This window comes from Chiloscyllium plagiosum, chromosome 12 (genome assembly GCF_004010195.1).
Source record: "Chiloscyllium plagiosum isolate BGI_BamShark_2017 chromosome 12, ASM401019v2, whole genome shotgun sequence".
In the NCBI taxonomy this organism is placed as follows: domain Eukaryota; kingdom Metazoa; phylum Chordata; class Chondrichthyes; order Orectolobiformes; family Hemiscylliidae; genus Chiloscyllium; species Chiloscyllium plagiosum.
In genome coordinates this window covers 14,472,342-14,491,552 of record NC_057721.1, presented here as the reverse complement: position 1 = coordinate 14,491,552, position 19,211 = coordinate 14,472,342, and the positions used below count along the sequence as shown (strand labels likewise).

At 38.3% G+C, this 19,211-nt stretch overlaps 1 protein-coding gene across 44 annotated transcripts in view; it reads left to right on the top strand.

The window, feature by feature from the left end:
• LOC122554996 (adhesion G-protein coupled receptor G2-like) overlaps nt 1-18,535 on the top strand; it is a 226,179-nt gene extending 207,644 nt beyond the window's left edge. For all 44 annotated transcript variants that reach the window (XM_043700548.1, XM_043700549.1, XM_043700544.1 and 41 more), the window contains 7 exons: nt 1,989-2,257; nt 5,622-5,730; nt 8,430-8,713; nt 8,807-8,908; nt 10,012-10,158; nt 13,045-13,085; nt 15,861-18,535. In XM_043700548.1, the coding sequence (XP_043556483.1) occupies nt 1,989-2,257; nt 5,622-5,730; nt 8,430-8,713; nt 8,807-8,908; nt 10,012-10,158; nt 13,045-13,058 (925 nt within the window). In that variant the 3' untranslated portion in view covers nt 13,059-13,085; nt 15,861-18,535. The remainder of the gene's footprint in view (nt 1-1,988; nt 2,258-5,621; nt 5,731-8,429; nt 8,714-8,806; nt 8,909-10,011; nt 10,159-13,044; nt 13,086-15,860) is intronic.
• The last annotated feature ends 676 nt before the right edge of the window (nt 18,536-19,211 follow it).

Genomic DNA, 19,211 nt, shown 5'->3' with positions numbered 1-19,211 from the left:
TGTCTGCGTGGGTTTCCTCCGGGTGCTCCGGTTTCCTCCCACAGTCCAAAGATGTGCAGATCAGGTGAATTGGCCATGCTAAATTGCCCGTAGTGTTAGGTAAGGGGTATGGGTGGGTTGCGCTTTGGCGGGGCGGTGTGGACTTGTTGGGCCGAAGGGCCTGTTTCCACACTGTAAGTAATCTAATCTAATCTAATCAATGTTAGATATGAACTATCTTCATTACAAAATTGATTCCAGATAGTCTGGCAGCTGAGTCCGTAAAAATGCTTTCATGAGAGATTCTTGGAACAATATCTTGTGGAACCAACTAGATTAGATGAGATTCCCTACAGTGTGGAAACAGGCCCTTCGGCCCAACAAGTCCACACCGACCCTCTGAAGAGTAACCCGCCCAGACCCATTTCCCTCCTGACTAATGCACCTAACACTATGGGTAATTTAGAATGGCCAATTCACCTGACCTGCACATCTTTGGACAGTGGGAGGAAACCAGAGCACTGGGAGAAAACCCACACAGACAGGGGAAGAATGTGCAAACTCCACACAGACAGTCACCCAAGGTTGGAATCAAACCTGGGTCCCTAGTACTGCGAGGCAGCAGTGCTAACCACTGAGCCACTGTGTCACCCAACTAGAGATAAAGTAGTTTTAATTTCGTACTTTGCAATGAAACAGGGTTAATTAGTGCTTGCATAGTTTACCTTTCAGTGGGAAACAGAACAAAATTCCATTTTAATTTTTTAAAATTCTCCAATCACAGAAGAAAATATTAAACATAAACATAGCCAACTGCATAGTTCTGAGGGAGGAGCTGATGAAGGTTGATTGGGTAGATGGAATAAAAATGTATTGTAAATAAACAGTAGGTAACATTGAGAGAAACCATTCAAAATATTTGCAAAAATATATTACTTTAAAAATAAAAGATCAAGAAATATACCCACGATTTACTAAAGAGGTTAAGTGTAATACAGCGGAAGAGGTGGCTTATGATGTTGCAAAGGATAGTGGTACGTTTAGGGATTGGAGGATTTTAGAAATCATCAAGGCAACCAAAAATTTATAAAAACAAAAAAAAAATTGAATGAGAGTAAGCTCGTCAGGAACATAAAACTGATTGTGAGAGTGTTAGAAGTATACAAAGGAGGAGGATACAACTAAAGTAAATTTTGATCCCTTAGAAGCAGGGTCAGGAGAAATTATTTGGAATGGGGAAATAGCAGAGACATTGAACAAATATTTTGTGCCTGTTAGACACAAGTTTTCTACCAGCAATGTAAGATGACCTAAGGGCTAACATTGAGAAAAGTAAGGTAATTAAAATCAGCAGAGGAAAAATATTCAAGAATAGAAAGAAGTCACAAAGTTCAATAGAGTAAATCATTTCCTCTTACTCCCTGCTTCCAGCACAGGTGGATATTCTGTGATATTGCAAAGAACAGAAAGCATTTAGCATCACATTTGCCTTCTATTGATGCAGTTCATCAAATGATGCATGTTAACAAGTGTCATTCTAAATCTAACTACCATGGTGTTAAACATCGAATGTGAAAATGCACTAAAAGTTGTGGGATTGCATATATTAAGTGATGAAAAAGGAGCATCTTCTGAAGTTATTTGCCCCCATTTGTTGATGAGGAGATTGAGAGTACATTGATAGGATTAATGGGAGAAGATTTGTGGGTGGCACGCCTGCAAAGAGCTGATAACTGCTTGCCAAGATAAACCTTCCCATCAGCAACCTGACCACAACTTTATAAGGATATCTGTAACCTATTCAAAATCTAATATGATTTTGATACATGCTGGAAGATGCATTTAATATTTGACCTTCTGTCATGCAGAAACAAAGTACTACTTGATGTGCTCTAACCTAGCTACTTATTCAGCCTATATTTAAATCCCACGCAATAACTAATGGATATGAGATTGCAAATTATTGAATAGCAAATTTCTGGTAACTGAATAACTGTGTTTTCTTTAAGAAAACTTCGCAGAGATTACCCTTCAAAAATCCTGATAAACCTTTGCACAGCCCTGCTGTTCCTCAATATGGTCTTCCTCATTGATTCCTGGATTGCTGTCTATGATATCGAAGGTCTATGTATCGCTGTAGCTGCCTTGCTTCATTATTTCCTGTTGGCCTCCTTCACCTGGATGAGTCTTGAGGCTCTCCACATGTACCTGGCTCTGGTTAAAGTCTTCAACACTTATGTGCGCAAATACATATTGAAATTCTGCATTCTTGGTTGGGGTGAGTAAGCTTTGCAGATTTCCCGATAAGACAATGTCATACAAAACTGTTGTGCTGACAAGGAACATAGGATTATTGTGTGGGCAAGTGGAACTTCAGACAAGAGTATCAACATTCTAATTAATGTGTGCATTATTGAGCTCTAGAACATCCAGCAATGTATGGCCCAGGGCTTCAGAGGAAAAAACAATGTACCTCAATGTCCACTCTGCAGCTAAGGATTGACATGGTAATCACAAATGGGAGGCATCAGCATGGATCCCACTCTTGTTTTCACTTAATATCCACCCGCTTGTTTATGAACAGTGGGGCGATCGACACAAGGCAGTCAAGAATTGTAAGCTTTCTAACTCAAGGTTACTACCACCAAATATTTCATTCTGCTGCTCCTTCAGGCAAAGGTCAGCTAACTGATCCCAGACAATGAATATTACAGCCCTTTATTTATTCCCCAAAGAGATTCTTTAAAACTTGAAACATTTGGAACACATAGGCACACCTTTACTTCACTCCTTTTCCATCTTAGCTGCCAAGTTTCCTACAAACTATTTTGATTTCCGTCAACTTCAGTGATAACAATTAAGGCTAATGTTATGCAACACCAGCAATTGATTCCATGATGTTTGAGTGGGATTCTAGTCTTTGAAAAAATCCAGTTGCTTTATGGTGCAGTGACTTCAATTCTGCTATTATCATCAAGTGTTGTTTTTAAAGTGTGCCTTTAAGATACGATAATATTAAACATGAAATGAACTTTATTGTGCATGGAATCAACAAGGGCCACAAATGATGCATAGGTGTAATCCACAACTACGAAGATACAGTACATTGAATGCACCACACCACATAAGATCATAAGAAATGGGAACAGGAGTGGGCCATTCAGCCCTTTGAGCCTGCTGTGCCACTCAATAGGATCATGGCTGATCCAAAGTTCCTCATGTCCACTTTCCTGCCCTTTCCCAGTAACACGATTCCCCAATTGGTCAGCCTTAAATATATGCAAAGACTCTGCCCCCACAGCTGTCTGTTGCAAGGAATTCTAACAACTCTCAACTCTCTGAGAAGAAATTCCTCCTCATCTGGGTCTTAAATTGGTGCCCTTTATTCTGAGACTGTGCCCTCAGGTCCTAGACTCTCTATTGAGGTGAAACATTCTCTCAGGCTTAACCCTGTCAAGCCTAGTAAGAATCATATTTGTTTCAATGAGATCATCTCTCATTCTTCTAAACTCCAATGAGTAGCATCCCAACCTGTTTAGCCTTTCCTTATAAGCCAGTCCCTGTATTCTGGGGTCAACTTATTAAACCTTCTCTGAACTGTCTCCAATTAAAAATACCTTTTCTTAAATAAGAGGACCAAAAGAATTTTCCAGATATGGCCTCACCAGCAGCTTGTCCAGCTGCAGTAAGACTTTCCCACTCTGATACTCCAAACCTCCTTGAAATAAGGGATCCCAGCATTCCATTAGCCTTCCTAATTACCTGCTGCCATTGTGTGCTGGCATTCTGTGTTACATGCACAAGTACCCCCAAGTCCCTTTGTGCTGCAGCTCTTTGCAACTTTCCTCCATTTAAATAACATTCTGTTCTTTAGTTCTTCCTTCCAAAATGAACAACTTCACATTTCCCCATATTATACTTGTTGCCTACTTATTTAACCTGTCAATATTTCCCTGTAAATCATTTGTGTCCTCCTCGCAACTTGTCTTTCCACCTACTTTTGTGTCATCTGCAAACTTGGCTTCAGTGCATTTGCTTTCTTCCTTCAAATCACTACTATTGATTGCAAAAAGTTGGGGTCCCAGTTCTGATCCCTGCGGAACCCCACTGATGATAGGTCCTCAATCTGGAAAAGAACCCTGTATCCTTTTTCACTGTTTCCTGCCCTTTAACCAATTCTCTATCCCTGCTAATGTACTGCCTCTAACACCATGCTCTCTGATCTTATGAGGTAATCTTTCGTGATGTACCAGTCAAACGCTTTCTGGAAGTCCAAATATATTAGTTCTCCTGGTTTCCCTCTACCCACTCCAGTTGAGATATCCTTGAAAAACTCTAATAAATTAGCAGACATGCTTTCCTTTCCATGAAGCCATTGACTGACTAAATGACCAGCAAAAATAACCCCAGAAATTCCACTTTACCTTAAGGCTCACAGAATAGCCCAGGCTATTATCCTACAGCCATTGCAAAGTAACTCTTAACAGCAGTTGGCTTATTTAGTTGTTCCTTTCATAGCTTCTCTGAGGTAACTTCTAGATGCTGAATGGACTTGCAGTGGACTTACTCTGGACATTTAGCACCTAAACTAAAGTAACACAAGTATTCGAATCTCATTCAAGTCCTTACAAATGCAGTCTTTTGATCAGAGTGCAAGTTTCTGCCCACAAACCGCCTGGTGAACAATAGTGAATGGTTGCTTCTATCTCCTGCTCCTTTCTTCTCAGATCCTTGCACGGTGTCTATGAGGTTCAGTAATATTTTTAGGAAAGCCTGCAACTCAATCTGACGATGACTTCCTATGGATTCCTCCCCTCTCTCAGCATAGTGCCAAGATAATATGAATAACACGGTCTTCTAGCCAGGTATAAAGGCCAATTAGCTTATCCTTAGACTCCCAGTTTCATTCTCTCTTGAAATTATGACAGTTTAATGTATATATTTTACAAAATCTGACATTTCTACCAAGTCTTTGGAATTCCAATACCCTCAGCATAGATGCTTTTGCAATTGTCTACAAAATAAAGATGTAGCACAATATTCTTTTTAAAATAATTGCCCCCCAAACTTTCATCTTTAGCATTTATGTCACCCATAAGCTGACAGCAAATTGAGAAGAGCTCTAAATTACACTCTTCACTATTCTTTTTCTCACTCACATTACTGAAACTTAATGATATCAAGCCTCCTTTAAAAAAGAGCATTACATTCAGAGAAATGTCCCAATAGATTTCTATGAATAGGAATGGATTGACATGGGTGTTGGGCAAGTTTTTGGAGGGAATCCTGAGGGACAAGATTTACATGTATTTGAAAAGGCAAGGACTGATTAGGAATAGTCAACATGGCTTTGTGTGTGGGAAATCATGTCTTACAAACTTGACTGAGATTTCTTTGATGAAGTGACCAAGAGGATTGATGAGGACAGAGTGGTATGGCAGTCTTATGTTTTATGTAAAGGGCTTCAAGTAGTAGTAGTGTGTTTAGTGAGTTATTCTTAGCTTATTTTAAGATTGATTCACAAAATAGTCCACTGTTCAGAATAGAATTGTTATTGAAGTACTTGGCCTACACCTCTGCTGAACAACTGAGAATTATCGGAGCAGTTTGCTAATAACTTTCAAACTCCCTGTTTGAAATAGGCATCCCCATCGTGGTGGTAGCCATTATACTTGGTACTGGTGCTAATGGACAACACAACTATGGATCTGGAGCATATGGAAGGGATGCCAATACTACCTTGGATGAGTTGTAAGTACACATGCATGAATTTCAACAGCTCTTGCTCTGTTGGAATGTTTTTGAATGGTAACTTTTCATTTCAGATGAATAGCAAAACAAGCTAGTTCTGTGTCCAGTGGCTAGTTCTCCCTGTATTCCATGAGATCTAACCTTGCTAACCACTCTACCATAAGGAACCTTGTCGAACATCTTACTGAAGTCCACGTAGATCACATCTATCGCTCTGCCCTCATCAATCCACTTCTTCAAAAAACTCAATCAAGTTTGTGAGATATGATTTCCCATGCGCAAAGCCATGTTGATTATCCCTAATCAGTCCTTGCCTTTCCAAATACATGTAAATCCTGTCCCTCTCCCTCAGGATTCCCTCCAACAACTTGCCCACTACCGATGTCAGGCTCACCGCTCTATAGTTCCCTGGCTTTTCCTTACCCCCTTTCTTAAATAGTGGCACTACATTAGGCACCTCACCTGTGACTATCGATGATAAAAATATCCCAGCAAGGGGCCCAGCAATTACTTCCCTAGCTTCCCACAAAGTTCTAGGGTACACCTGGTCATGCCCTGAGGATTTATCCACCTTTATGGTTTTAAGACATCTAGCACCAACTCTCTGTAATATGGACATTTTTCAAGATGTCATCATCTATTTTCCAAGATGTCCCCACATTCTATATCTTCCATATTCTTCTCCACAGTAAACACTGATGCAAAATACTCATTTAGTATCTCCCCCATCTCCTGTGTCTCAAAGGTAGAAGTGGTGGTGGAGGGTTGTTTTTCAGACTGGAGGCCTATGACCAGTGGACTGCCACAAGGATCGGTGCTGGGTTCACTGCTTTTCATTATTTATATAAATGATTTAGGTGTGACCGTAGAAGATATTGGTAGTAAGTTTGCAGATGACACCAAAATTGGAGGTGTAGTGGACGGCAAAGAAGGTTTCCTCAGAGTACATTGAGATCTTGATCAGAAGGGTGAATGAGCCAAGGAGTGGCAGATGGAGTTTGGTAATTTAGATAAACGTGAGGTGCAGCATTTTGGAAAGGCAAATCAGAGGAGGACTTATACACTTAATAGTAAAGTCCTGTGGAGTGTTGCTAAGCAAAAAGACCTTGGAGTGCAGGTTCATAGTTCCTTGAAAGTGGAGTCTCCAGTAGATAGGATAATGAAGAAGGTATTTGGTATGCTTTCCTATATTGGTCAGAGCATTGATATAGGAATTGGGGGGTTATGTTGTGGCTGTGCAGGACATTGGTTAGATCACTGTTGGAATATTGTGTGCAGTTATCATCTCTCTCCTATCGGAAGAATGCTGTAAAACTTGAAAGTGTTCAGGAAAGCTTTACAAAAATGTTGCCAGGGTTGGAGGATTTAAGCTACAAGGAGAGGTTGAATAGGCTGGGGCTGTTTTCACTGGAGTGTTGGAGGCTATGGGATGACATTATAGGCGTTTATAAAATCATGAGGGGCATGGATAGGATAAATAGACTTGGCCAGGGGAAGTCCAGAAGTAGAGGGCATAGGTTTAGGGTGAGAGGGAAAAGTCAGAAAAGGGGCAACTTTTTCAAACAGAGGGTGATGCATGTATGGAATGGGCTGCCAGAGGAAGTGGTGGAGTCTAGTACAATGACACCATTTAAAAGGCATCTGGATGGGTAAACGAAAAGGAAGGATTTAGAGAGATGAGAACTCAGTGCTGGCAAATGGGACTAGATTAATTTGAGATATCTAGTCAGCATAGACGAGTTAGACCAAAGGTCTGTTTCTGTGCTGTACATCTCTATGACTATGACTCTAAATATTATTTTTGTCTCGCAATCACATGTGTTTTCGTGAAAGGTTTCCTCTATAATGTATGTCATGAAATTTTGAATGCATTTACAAAAATGCATTAATAATCTTGTAACAGAGTATGTTGGAACATGCCCCTTCTGGTTTATTATTATTTAATTTAGTTTTTAATAAGGATATTGACAGTTTTTGGAAACTAACTAGCCCAATAAAAAAATTAAATTAATTACTGTGTACATTCAATATTATAAAAGCTTTACCTTATGATTAGCTAATCAATTCAATTCCTCTTGTCTACAATTTATTCTTAATCAAGTGAGGGAAATAAATGCAATGAATACAAATTTTAATGGTTGGCCTCAATTTGCTTTATTGAATTTCAAAGGGGCCAGTTTAAAATTAATGGAGACAAATGTTGTGCCAGATCCAAAACAGATTTTGTGACCATTGAATAGGTTAGGGTTCAGTCTGCAAAAGGATTTGATAGGAAAGGCAAACTCATCAGTTTCAGTTCTCTGAACCAATGAAACAATTAAATTCGGGCAGCCACTCCTGATTTCTGTTCAGAGTGTTATTGCATGGGTAAATGCTCGGATTCAGTCATGATGCATCATTGGACAGTCATGTGAGCTGGGAGACAAATCTCTGTGTTATTGCCTCATAAGTGTTCGGTCTTATTTCTGGAACTATTCTCGTGCTAATTGCTCAATTACACTGGGAAACATGGAATTCAATGCTCTAATAGGCTTGTTTGATGTTATGTTTTTTTGATTTCATGCCTACGCATCCTCTTGGATGGCGAGTTGCATTAAGAGGTCCTATACAAATATCGATTCTTGTGCAAATAAAATATTTCCATCTTGGATTTTAAGACCATCTTTTCATTCTTTTTGTTCTTTCCTCCTGCATTTTAGCTGCTGGATCAACAATGACACAACATTCTATGTTGCTGCAGTTGGGTATTTCTGTATAATGTTCCTTGTGAACCTTAGCATGTTTATTGTGGTGTTGACTCAACTCTGTCAAATAAAAAGCAAGAAGCACCATCGGAATGCGCAGAAGAGTGTGTTCCGAGACATGAGAAGTGTGGCTGGCCTCACCTTCTTACTTGGAATCACATGGGGATTTGCCTTCTTCGCATGGGGCCCAGTAAACCTTCCATTTATGTACCTCTTCGCCATCTTCAACACTCTGCAAGGTACCAACTTCCATTCATTTTAGTGCCTCGATTGAATGAAAACCTCTTGGAAATTAAGAAACGATTCCATTCTTTTCTGTTTAATTTGTGCAGGAACCTTTATTTTCATTTTCCATTGTGCAATCAAAGAAAATGTCCAGAAAGAGTGGAGGAGGCATTTGTGCTGTGGCAAGTTGACATTGCCTGAATATTCAGGTGAGATAATGTTTAAAACTAGGCGCACATTCACAGTTATATGTCAGTGCTCCTCAACCAACCCCCAGTTGGATGGGCCCCTCAGTGGAATGGTGTATCACTGTGTGATTGAATATGCTATGTAACTTCAGTTTCCCAAGCATAGGAAGGGCATTTTATTTTTTCACTTCATACAAAAGTCTGACTACCTCAAGTATCAAACTAGGCAATGGTTACAGAATTCACCAATGAAGTAAAAATTAGGACTCCTAGGTTAACACACAATGCCAGGCCTTACATACAACTCTTTCTCTAACTGCCTGATATTTATGAGTTTTTTCGCACTGTGAAAGAACTAAATCCATTAGCTCCTAGGGTGAACTATGCAGGAGCCAGATACTTCTTTTTAATAAAAAATTACATGCATTAAAAAAAAAACTCCATGTAAATGAGAAGATCTATTTCATGGTAGTCAATCCACTTGCCATGTTTAACACTTATTTATTTAGTAAAGTATTGAATAGCACTCATCTAACACACAGTTTGCCAGAACATTTTGGCCATTCGAGGCTAACCCGAGGAAGTGAAATGAGCAACTGGTTGATTATTTGCTGCCCAGGAACTCAGTGTAAATAGAAACATTTAGAGTACCTCCACGTCTGTCTTCCAAATTTAAAATTTCTCACCTCAGACTCTTTAAAATGCAAATACTGAAAATCTAAATCGAAGAAACCTTTTCAATAAAGCAGCAGGTCAGTTGGTGTCTAAACCTATGTTTTATTCAGCTCAAATGCTATGGGTTTATTTTTCATGGGCTTTACCTAGTATATCAAGACAGTAATTGTCTCAATCTTCAGTCTCTCAAGGAATCAAAGGTGCAATGTTGAACCAGAATAATAATGTAAAACACTATAGCAATTTATGCATCCATTAGACACTGTTCTCAATGCCTTAATAGGTGATGGGATCATTACTGCAAATTCCAGACCAGTCTCCAAAGGCAAATTACTCTGATAAAAATTAGCAAAGTTTTTTAAGAAAAAGGAATGGGAAGCATTTCACAAATTATCTTGTGGTAAAGCGAGGATACATGTTTTAAAAGGACACTGTTCTTTATCCTACAGATTGGAGCATAACAGCAACAAACAACACAAAGAAGCTGCAACCTCTAGTCCAAGGCATGTCTCTATCCTCAACTTCCAACAACTCCTTACAGTCCACCTCCCCGCTTTATCCAGCCCGCGACTACTCCTGTCACCCCAATGTAAATGGTGAGGATAACCCATAAGATAAATATATATCCAAAGCTATTTGAATAAGATTTAATAAAATAACAGGCATCAGCTTGCTGATTTGATGGTCATGCTATAACCTAGGATGCAATGCCAGAAAGGGTAGTGCAATTGCAGCTTTCAAAAGAGAATTAGGTATGTACATGAGAAGGAAAGTTATTGCAGGGGCGACAAGGAAAGAGCAGGGAAGTGGAACTATTCAAGTAGTCTTTTCAAAATGACGACAGACAAAAATGAGATCATATATCCCTACAGTGCAGAAAGAGGCCATTCAGTTTTTCAAGACTTTTTTGAAGACTCACCCCCCACCCTGTCCCCATGAACCAACATTTCCCATGGCTAACCCACCTGACCTCACATCCCTGACCACTCCGTGGCAATTTAGTATGGAAAATCGACCCAACCTGAACTTCTTTGGATTGCGAGAGGGAACCAATACAGTCACTGGGAGAATGTGCAATCTCCACCCAGACAGTTGCCAGAGGCTGGAATCGAACCTGGGTCCCTGATGCTGTGAGTTAACAGTGCTAACCATTGAGTCACCATGACATCATGTATTGAATGGGCTTCCTTCTGCACTGCTATAATTCTTTAATTATAATTCAGATTCCAATGTTATATTGTCAGTTGCTTCACTCTAATGATACAGATACACAATCCTTTATCCAAAACCCTTGGGGCCAGCTGGTTGTCGGAATTTTTCGGATTTTGGAATAAGTGACAGTTTATCAGTGAAATTTTTTTTAAAACTCTTACCGAACAGCAGACACACCTGTGAGTACTACGAGCGCTGAGACAGAATTGACGCCTGCCAGTACTGGGCCACCCTGCCATGTCACATCTGAGTGACGTGGGTCGAGTGTATGTGGAGTTGGGTTAACTGTTTGCACGCCAAACAACCTTGTTATGGAGAAAAAAAATTTCACGAGAAAGCTTTGGATTTCAGAGCTTTTCGGATTTCGGGATTTCAGATAAAGGATTATGTACCTGTAATAGGACGAACATCGGAAGGACCAAAACCATTTTATCTTTCCTTTGCTACACTAATTCCCAAACCAAAGCATACAAACCCAATATTGAAGATATTGTGTTAAATTTGTCGTTGCTTAAAAGTCTTGTAAATGAGTTTTCAAAAAAAAACCATGGAGCTAGTTGTTTTGTTTGCCTGGGATGGTTGGAGTGGGGGAGGAGGTAATTGGGGGCAATTAAAACAGCCAAGTGAGAAATAACCTACTCTGGTTGGAGCCAGTTCAATGACAAGGCAACAATTATCTTTGGTCAGGTTCTGTTTGGCATGGATTTTGCTATGATTAGTGGGTGAGAATGGACTTGGGCATAGGACCCAAAGCATCCTCACCTCTTTGCTGTAACCAACCATCATCAGGCTATGAACAGACCATTGACTCATGTGTTTTAGACAGTTGAGAATAGCTCCACTATCAGGCACTTCAAACAAATGGGCTGTAACTTGCCCAAAACCTCAATGTGCTGCTCAACTGTACATCCTGGTTATAAACATAAAAGAAAATGTATTGCTTCCATTACCATGCATTTATAAACCAGTTATTCAAAATAACCATGCCAGTGTATTGGGTGAATTCACTTCTGTTCAGTTCACCATCCATTTGGTCTCATTAATTGAGCTGTGTAAAGATTGAACTATTGTTCAGCATTATTGTAGGTGGGTCTGGATTGGTTTAGTTGCTATTAATTAAGCTAATAAAATCTGAAAAATCAAATTTTCTCAATGGAAAACTGCAGCAATTAATACTACTTTACTGAAGAAATAAACAAAAAAAAGCCAAGTTTTAAGACAGCTCTTTGTGAAAATAGAACAAATTCCTCATTGCTTTGACAGTGCACCAAAGCTTTCTATTGCTACAAGATCCCCTATGGTTGAAGTATTCAGATCAGCTGGACTTGTACCACACGCATCCACTCAGAACAATAATTTTCAGTCTGTGGTTGAAACCTTCACAGATCATACCCCTCTGAATTACTTTCTCAGTTTGTGGACATCTGAAGTTCATATCACCTTCTAAAACCAGAGGTCAATGCATCAGCATGGCAATTGATGTACATAGCACAGCTGTTTGCACGTTAAATTTCTTAAAGATTTAGCTGCAGTTCAACAGTAACATTACAGTTTTGAGTGTAGAGATCTGGGTACAAATCCCACTCCAAATACTTAAGCACAAATACAAGGCTGATGCTTCGGTGCAATACTGAGGACATGCAGTATCAACAATACAGTCTTACAGATAAGACATTAAACCCATGTGCAGTTTGCTATCTCAGGGAAGCATAAAACTCCCAATGCACTACTTGAAGAAGAGTAGGCAAGATTAGAATGGTGCTGAAAAAGCATAGCAGGTCAGGCAACATCCACGGAGTAGGAAAATCAATGTTTCGGGCAAAAGCTCGTCATCAGGAATGATGCAGTTGATGCCATGGGAATTCCCTGGAAATTGGAATACTCTGATGGGTACTTCCTTGTGTCATGAACCCATTGACCAAGGCTCTGCAGAATGTAAAAGGTTCCACATTACTTATGATTAAAATTGTCAAGGTGATTTTAGAGAATTAAGGACGTACTCGAATTCCTGTGTTCAAATTGGTTCTGATGGTAATGGGAATATCTGTGCCTTTGATTGTAATGTGTAATACGTGCACACAACACAAATTAATGGGTAAAGCTTTAGCATGAAAATATGTTTTAAATATGGGCTTATAAGAAGCCCATTAAATATTAATCATGTTCTCATTTGTTCCAGTCTTTTATTTTGTGATACTAATTTACTTGTTGCAGGCGTGATGCAATTGACTCATTACAAATACTTTTCGCTTCTGATTCCATTTCTATAGGTGCTAGGCTTTAAAGTTGCAACCTCACATCCCTCAAGCATGTAAGTTCATCTGCTTTGCCTGGATTTAATAATAATTTTAGGATTACTGTAGAGAAAGTGCTTGATATCCTTCCAGAACTCATTAGATTGGAATTTTAACATTGAAATGTAAATACATAGTTGTGAAAGTAATACTTCAAAATTCACCCTCCAGTCATTTGATCAGGCTTTTCAAAAACTGAATAAAAATGTTGTTTGACCAAACACATGTCTAGCTGGCTGAGCACTATCCTTTAGAAAGTATGTCCTTAAAATTTAGATTCTTTAGGATTTTTTAAAAAAATTCATTTATGTGATCTAGCCATCATTGGCCAAACCAGTATTTATTGCCCATCCCGAGTTAAATTCATTACTGTGGATCTGGAGTCACATCTAGTCCAGACCGTTTCCTTCTCTGAAGGTTATAAGTGAACCAAATGGGTTTTTTTCTCGACAATCAACGATGGCTTCATGGTCATCATTAGACTCCTAATTTCAGATATTTGTTGAATTCAAATGGTGATCTGTCATGGCAGGATTCAAACCCAGATCCACAGAACATTACCAGGATCTCTGGATTAACAGTCTGGCGATAATACCACTAGGTCATCACTTCCTCACTGAAAATAATCACCTTTAAAAGAATCAAGGATTGTGCACAAGTAAAAATTCTTCAAGGTTGTGATTTGCCAAACAGTATTCAGTAAATAAATGCAGTTTGAGTGAGTTCACGGTTTTATAAACCAGAAAATGTCAATGCCATGCCTGGACTGGATCAGAATATTGGGAATAGTGACCTTGGCTATCAGGGAGAAAATCCGCTTTGACCAAAATGTTGAGGAGAGGGGATGGGTGCAGTCAGGATATGGCTCAGTGTTAGTGTTGCCCACATTTAGGAGTTTTATCATCATTAACTGCTGACATTCACTTAAGAAAAGTGGCACTTTGTAGAGGGTTGCTAGTGCATGTGACACTTGACCCAGCACAACTCACAGTGGGTAAGGAGAGGTAAGAATGAAAATGGAGTTCAATGGGAGAGGCTAATTTCCAGTATTAAGAAAATGTGTTCATTATAATAATAATTTGAGCAGTTTCCACGATTATATTTGTCCAGTACAATACTGTATGGAGTCTCAGTTCATGTCAACAATATTTCCACACTTGTACAGATGCATGAAATATGCTAGTCTCTTATATCGAAGGAGCAATGGAAATAGCAGGTAAATGCATTTGCTCAAATCGATAGAAATGAAAATGTGGTGAGATGTCAAAGCACAGTCAATAGATGATCACCCATCTAAAACAATCACCCAGTCACCATCTACCCCCAGCTACATTATCTAAATTTTGACATAAGCTTGTTAGAAGTTAATTGACAAAAGTAGATAGTTAACCTAAATGCTCTGGAATAGTGCACAAATGAAACAAAGCACAATTACCATATGACAGTTTTTTTTTAAACTCTGCCTGCATTAGCTTTAAGATTTTTGGAACTAGACACATTTTAAAGTAATTTAACTTGGTATAGTTCCATCCTTTCACATCTGCTACATTTCCTTGACTTCAGCTGTTATCTTTAAATGTATTAATAGTTGTCACCATTATAAATGTAATTTTACTGAAATCGGACTAAACTTTGTTTAAAGAGAAAATGCAGTAAAAGGGAGGGGGTTTATGATGTGACAGTGATGCAGCAGTCAATAACTCCAAAATGGTTTTGAATTTTTTTTTATTGTTAGATGCTTATCAGCAAGTTGTCACAAGTGCCTGCAAACTAATAACAATTCGAAAAGCATTATAAAATTAGCTTTAGATGAAACTGGGGAGGGACATAAATTTTAATCTTCCTTGCCCCCTCCGCAACCATGCAGGAGATGGTGGGGATTTACTCCACAGAACCTGATTCTAACCTACCATGACAACATCAGTTCTAACTGCCGTGGGCTTCGTACATTTGCAAGTAACAGGTTTTGTGGAGGTCATTGAGTGATTATGATATGCTGATGAAACTTGGTTTCCTTGAATGCTGTGATTTTATCACTGGCCCTGGCTCTGATTGCCAAGACCTGTCAGCTAAATTGAAATGGGTGATGCTCAAAATGACATGATAATGTGTTTTAGAGTGTGTGTGAGCAAGAGAGAGAGAGAGAGAAAAGCGGGAGAAACAGGCTGCTTCCTGACTCCCTCAAACAAATATTCTGTCAACTTTGGACAACACCCCATTTCTAAAACCAAAGATTGTACCCAGGCCATCCACTCACCAAATCCTGAGTGATGATCTGGCTCCATTGATCCCCAGCGCTCCAGACGCTGTTGACTGTGCCCGATGCCCTATGGTCTTCTACTGTTGGTTTTGCCATCCAGCAGCCATTGACTCTGATAACGTTTTGTTGGTAAATTTGATAGGATCTCTCCATTTCAGGTATTTCTTGGCTTAGCCCTCCCTTCTCTGTCAAAAATAAACCTACTCTCTTTACACTTTCCATCAAGTATTGGGGTCTGTGTACTAAATCAAACTGCATTACATAGTAACACTCCCTGCATTATAAACTAATTCCATCTCAGCAGTGGCACACTGACAATATCTCAAATGACATGACCAAATAAATGTCAAATAAAGTGGTTACTAAACTAACAAATACTACCTCAAACTCTAAACAAACAGTAGCTGAAAAATGGAGCAATATGCTATTCATTAATCTGTGCCTTGTAAGGTTGCATATCTTTGATAAAATAAAGACATCAGATTTTGTCTAATGTACTACTATCTGTAATTTTATTTTCTTTTTCATTTAGGGACTTTCAGCTTGACTGCATTATGAACCGTCCTGATTTAAAGGACAAATGTTGAATGAGACAATATTCAACCACCCTGTCTGAAATGGAAACTAAGCAACCATTCACTTGCAGAAGTTCTTAAAAATACTTTAAAATCTATAGATAGCTCAACTGTATCTACCTAATGTAACACAGAATTGAAGTTAATAGTATTTGCAAAACTAACAAATATACTTTGAAGGCCTGAGATCTGTTCTGCAAAGAAAATTTTGAAGTGAAGATTTGATTATATTCTTATGGTTAGAAGTGTTTCTACATGATGATCCCGTGGATATGAAGATCATATAAATGTCAATGCAATACTATTTAAAACACAGCCTAATGCAGCTTGTATCAGTTGTAATGAAAATTTAGGCTAAAGATAAACCAGGTTTTCAGTAATTTATTGCAACTGATTTTATCAGAGTGATTGTTTTTACTGAAAAATGACCTCTAGTGAAGTTGCTATTTTTCATTCAAGCTTTTCTGAGGTTGAACACAATTACAGATGTATTGCACAAGGTTTTAAACATATGTGAAGTTGATCATGTTATGATGTGATATTAAATTTATTTTATTGCCTGATATTTATTATTTTAAACCTGAGTTGAATGCCTGAAGAATTGAGTAGTATCTGTGTTTTCTAACAGTACATTGGAATATAATTAATTATGTAAAGCAATAGTGCTGCTATCAAGACATCCAAAACTGAATTGCTGTTTCTACAAGATCCACAGCATTCCTTGGCACAAAATATACCCTGTAATGGCTTCCTTCAATGCAAAAATGAACAAACCCCCTGAATAGAGACAATACTTGAGAAACCAACCTTGTTAGCTTTGTGTTTGTTAATGGAAAATTACCCTCATAACTTTCTATGCACTGGATTATTTGAAATTTAGGGTTGATTATCCAGATACCCAAATCCAAAATGCTAAATTATGAGTGACAGAGGATTATTATGTCCATTCTGAAACTTGTAATTAGCAATTACATATTTTTTCACATAATTTGGAACCACGCAGCACAGAATATGTACTTACATATGTATCCTATAAAGTATGGTACCTTTAATATCATTCTATTAATTGGTGCCTATAAAACTATACTGGAAAACAATACATGAACTATATCGCTCTTTCAAGTGTGTTTTCTTCTACAAGTATGGAGTGTTATCTTGGTTTATCATCGACATACATGAAGAAAACATGACATAATTCAGTCCCCAATTGTTAATAGATATAGCAATGTTTGACATGCCATGTATATTGCAATAGTAAAACACTGCTTTTAGAAAAAATGCTATTTGCTTCATAAATATGCAAGAATGTAAAAACACAGAAAAGTCCTTTAATCCATGCAACCTACATTTGCACTATATCCTAGGCTTTCATTAGCAAGAGCAGTTAAATCTCCAAGTGTCACAGATGGATCCACATTCACGTTATTCACCACTTTCATGGATCCACAATCACCTTATTCACCACTTTCACCACTCCACATAAATATCCACCATAATTTTGCATGTATCATCCATTTTCTGATTACGCGACAAGTCTCCATTATTACAAAATTACACACAAAATGCCACAACGGTTGTGATTACAAAGATGAGAGACCAAGCCGCAAAACCAACACCCACAATTAATTCTTTTGTTCAGATCTCAGTTTCCCATCTGTTTTTCATTCCAATAAGATTGCTTGTACTTATTTTAGAAGCAGTGTGCTATCAGCTAAGTTTAAAGGCTACTATAGCTATTTAGCCTCTTATTCTATGTGACGGCATTACATTTTTATGTATTATGTTGTGTCAAGCTGTCCCTTCTCTGAACAAAGAATCTGAAGGAATAGATCAAAGTAACAACAGTTCAGTTTCGGTCCTGTTGTTTGGCGCTATGTGTGCTCGTGTATGTTCAGAAGAAACATTGCCTTTATACTCTTACCTTTATACAGCACCTTTCATAATCTCAGTATCTTGCAAAACATTTCACAAGCTTTGAAGTACTTTTGAAATGTGGTCACTGCCAGACAAGCTGAGCAGCCAATTTTTTTGCACTGCAAGTTCTAACAGACAACACAGTATTGACAATTTTGTGTTTCTTCCACAATCAATGGCAGATTTTTTTTTAAAATTAGGATAAGGCTGACCAGAAACCACCTTGTTTGAAAACACAGAAAGTTTGCATTGCACGTTGGGTATTTTTAAACAGACCAGAACATGTTATTTTTCGTTTAATTGTCCCATTGTTAAAATGGTCTCTTAGAAATGCTGATAAAAGTTGATCGGAAGCCAAGTGACATGATGGGTCTATCTGCCGTTACTAGAGTCCACATAGTGTCACAAGTATCCAGACATGGATTTACAAATCTTAAGAAGTTGTGAACTACTGGTACAGTTATGGTACATTTTCAGTCGATAATCCCATCTGATTTTACTCTTTAATATATTGGTACCCATATATTGAAATAGCACTTTCACTATTCTTTCAAAAACTGAGTTATTGTCCTTATCACAGGCAGTAGGCACCTTTCATTAATTTTGTGCTTTGATCTTATGTATGTAAGCCTTGGTTATGTAGACATGCAGTCTCTGTGATTGCAGGATTGGGATTTGCATTTTTCATTTGCATTTTCTAAAACTTTTAAAATGAAAAGCAGTTAATTTAAGTGGCATTTTTGCATGTTATTCTGGTAAAATGTGGTAGAGCTGCCAACCATGCAGAGCCAAGCAAGACCACATGCCTTCTGCCACATCGGGTGAAATTATGATCTTACACACTTTCATAGATTAGTATGAATTTGCATCCATTGTCAAATACAGGAAGTTCTCCCCACTGCCTTTGAGCTAGAAATGTTTACTTTGTCAGTTGCAGGCATGTCAGTTAAATGACTGACAGCCAAGCAGATAAGACTTGGAGCATCCTAGTCTGTACTCCAAGTAAATAGCTAATATGGAAGTTTTGTACTTTAATGACAATTGCAGCATTAAAATGCCTTGATATTTCTTTACATGGTCAATAGTGAACTGCAGGAGGGTAAGGAAATATTAAGCTTACAAGATGAAAGGATAGTACGTTCTGTGAACAAAGATAGAATTATCTGAGAGGGAGTCATTTTGCCCTTGAGTGACAGTATAAAATGTGCAATAATGAAGCAGCCACCTGAATCTCTCTTGAGTGTTATTTCTGTTTTACTCACTGGAAATGAAAATTGGGAGAGATGGACATCAGGATAGATATAGTGGAGGTGGCTATGTGATTAAGTCAATATAGTAATTAGTTTGATCATAATCTGTTTAATATTATAGTGATTATTTTAACCTTTAATGAT